We start from the raw sequence: 1437 nt of genomic DNA, 5'->3' as shown, positions 1-1437 counted from the left end.
GATGTGCACTCCCCACCAGCCCTGTGGCCCTGCTCACCCGTGCCCCCTGCCGTGAGCGGCCCCATGTCTCGCGCCCAGGTGGAGGGTGACACCTGCACCGCCAGGCGCTCCGCAGCCGCATCATCCAGCATGGCCAGGGCCACAGTGGCGTCACTCGGCACCTGCGTTGACGCAGAGGGCGGGGGTGCATGCATTGGGTGGGGCTGTGACGGAGGGCTGCAGAAGGCAGCAGCTGGGTGTGTGGGGATTGCAGCTTGAGCAACAGGCGTGCGTGTGCTGGTGTGCGGTTGGTTGTGCAGCGATGACGTATCGTGTCCGGTCCAAGGACAGCTGTCCAGAGGCCCCACCCACGCTCCTTTTCGTTCCCCCGCCATGATCAAGCGCCATCGCCGCCGCCAGCCCCTCGACAGGGTCACCTCGAGCTCCGAGAAGCGGACGCTGGATATGGTGGTGGAGCGCGCAGACCCGTCGCGCCTCCTCTCGTAGAGTCGCAGGTCTGTGTCCACCGGGGCCAGCAGCAGGGAGCCCTGCTCCTGGGGCAGCAGCTGTGCGTTTCAAGGCCGGGGTCACAGGTGGTGCGGGGATCAAGTGACGTATAAAGGGCGGCTGCACACAGAACGTGCAACGTGGGTGTAAGATTTGCGATTGATGGGACCAGATCAAATGAGAAAGTAAATACGTCACGCACACAGAGATGAGGTGTGCAGGGCTGCCCAGCAAGCCCCAGTGCCAGCAGCTCCCTGCGCTCCCAGTGCCCTGATCACCTGCAGCAGCAGGTGGACCCGCTCCTCCGGGCAGGCAGCGCCCACACACACCTGGCCAGGGGGGGCGGGGAAGGCAGGGTGTAGGGGCGCGATGTGTGTGTGACCGCTGGAAGGATCGCACCTGCCGCGACCAGGGTAGAGACTGTGACTACCCAGCACCACACCCCTGCTTGAGTCGCCCCGACGTCCTGGCTCACACCTTGTTGTACCGGCCCCTGTAGCGGCGGCTGGGCAGGAAAATGTTGTGCTTCTCAAACTCAACATCACACGACGCAGCAGCGTAGCTGCAGGGCAACGCCAGGGGCGTGAGAGTGCGAGTGCTCATGCAGCGCGTCGGAGCGGTGGAGAGCATAAACTGTCACGCCAGGGCGTTGCATCTGCCGTGCCTTGCCGAACTGCGCACAGAAAAAGCTATGTACACCCGTGCCTCTTGTGGTGCTGCGTGGTAGTGGGTCCCGTTTTTGTTCCCCCCTCCCCTTCATGGCTGGGCCCCTCACTCTGGGCTGGTGGTGCGCAGGCGGTCGACGTTGTCTGCGCTGAGCTCCACGCAGTAGTCGCGCGTGTCAACACCCGCCACGCGGCCAGAGGGGCCCACCTGGTCCAGTGGGGGTGGGTGTCAAGAGGAGAGGAGGAGGAGGGGAAGGGGCCGCAAGGGGAGCCCGGACCACTATTC

General features: G+C 65.0%; 1 protein-coding gene across 1 annotated transcript in view; it reads right to left on the bottom strand.

Moving 5' to 3' along the window:
* Positions 1–1437, bottom strand: part of MNEG_4642 (Protein-L-isoaspartate O-methyltransferase) — a gene marked incomplete at both ends in the record, with an annotated part of 6454 nt that overhangs the window by 3438 nt on the left and 1579 nt on the right. Inside the window, 5 exons of the mRNA XM_014046882.1 lie at positions 38–161; positions 417–545; positions 765–815; positions 964–1048; positions 1262–1359. Of these exons, the coding sequence (XP_013902336.1) occupies positions 38–161; positions 417–545; positions 765–815; positions 964–1048; positions 1262–1359 (487 nt within the window). The remainder of the gene's footprint in view (positions 1–37; positions 162–416; positions 546–764; positions 816–963; positions 1049–1261; positions 1360–1437) is intronic.

This window comes from Monoraphidium neglectum (assembly GCF_000611645.1).
Source record: "Monoraphidium neglectum strain SAG 48.87 unplaced genomic scaffold scaffold00655, whole genome shotgun sequence".
Taxonomy (NCBI): domain Eukaryota; kingdom Viridiplantae; phylum Chlorophyta; class Chlorophyceae; order Sphaeropleales; family Selenastraceae; genus Monoraphidium; species Monoraphidium neglectum.
The sequence above is the reverse complement of the archived record's forward strand: the minus strand, read 5'-3'. Positions and strand labels throughout refer to the sequence as shown.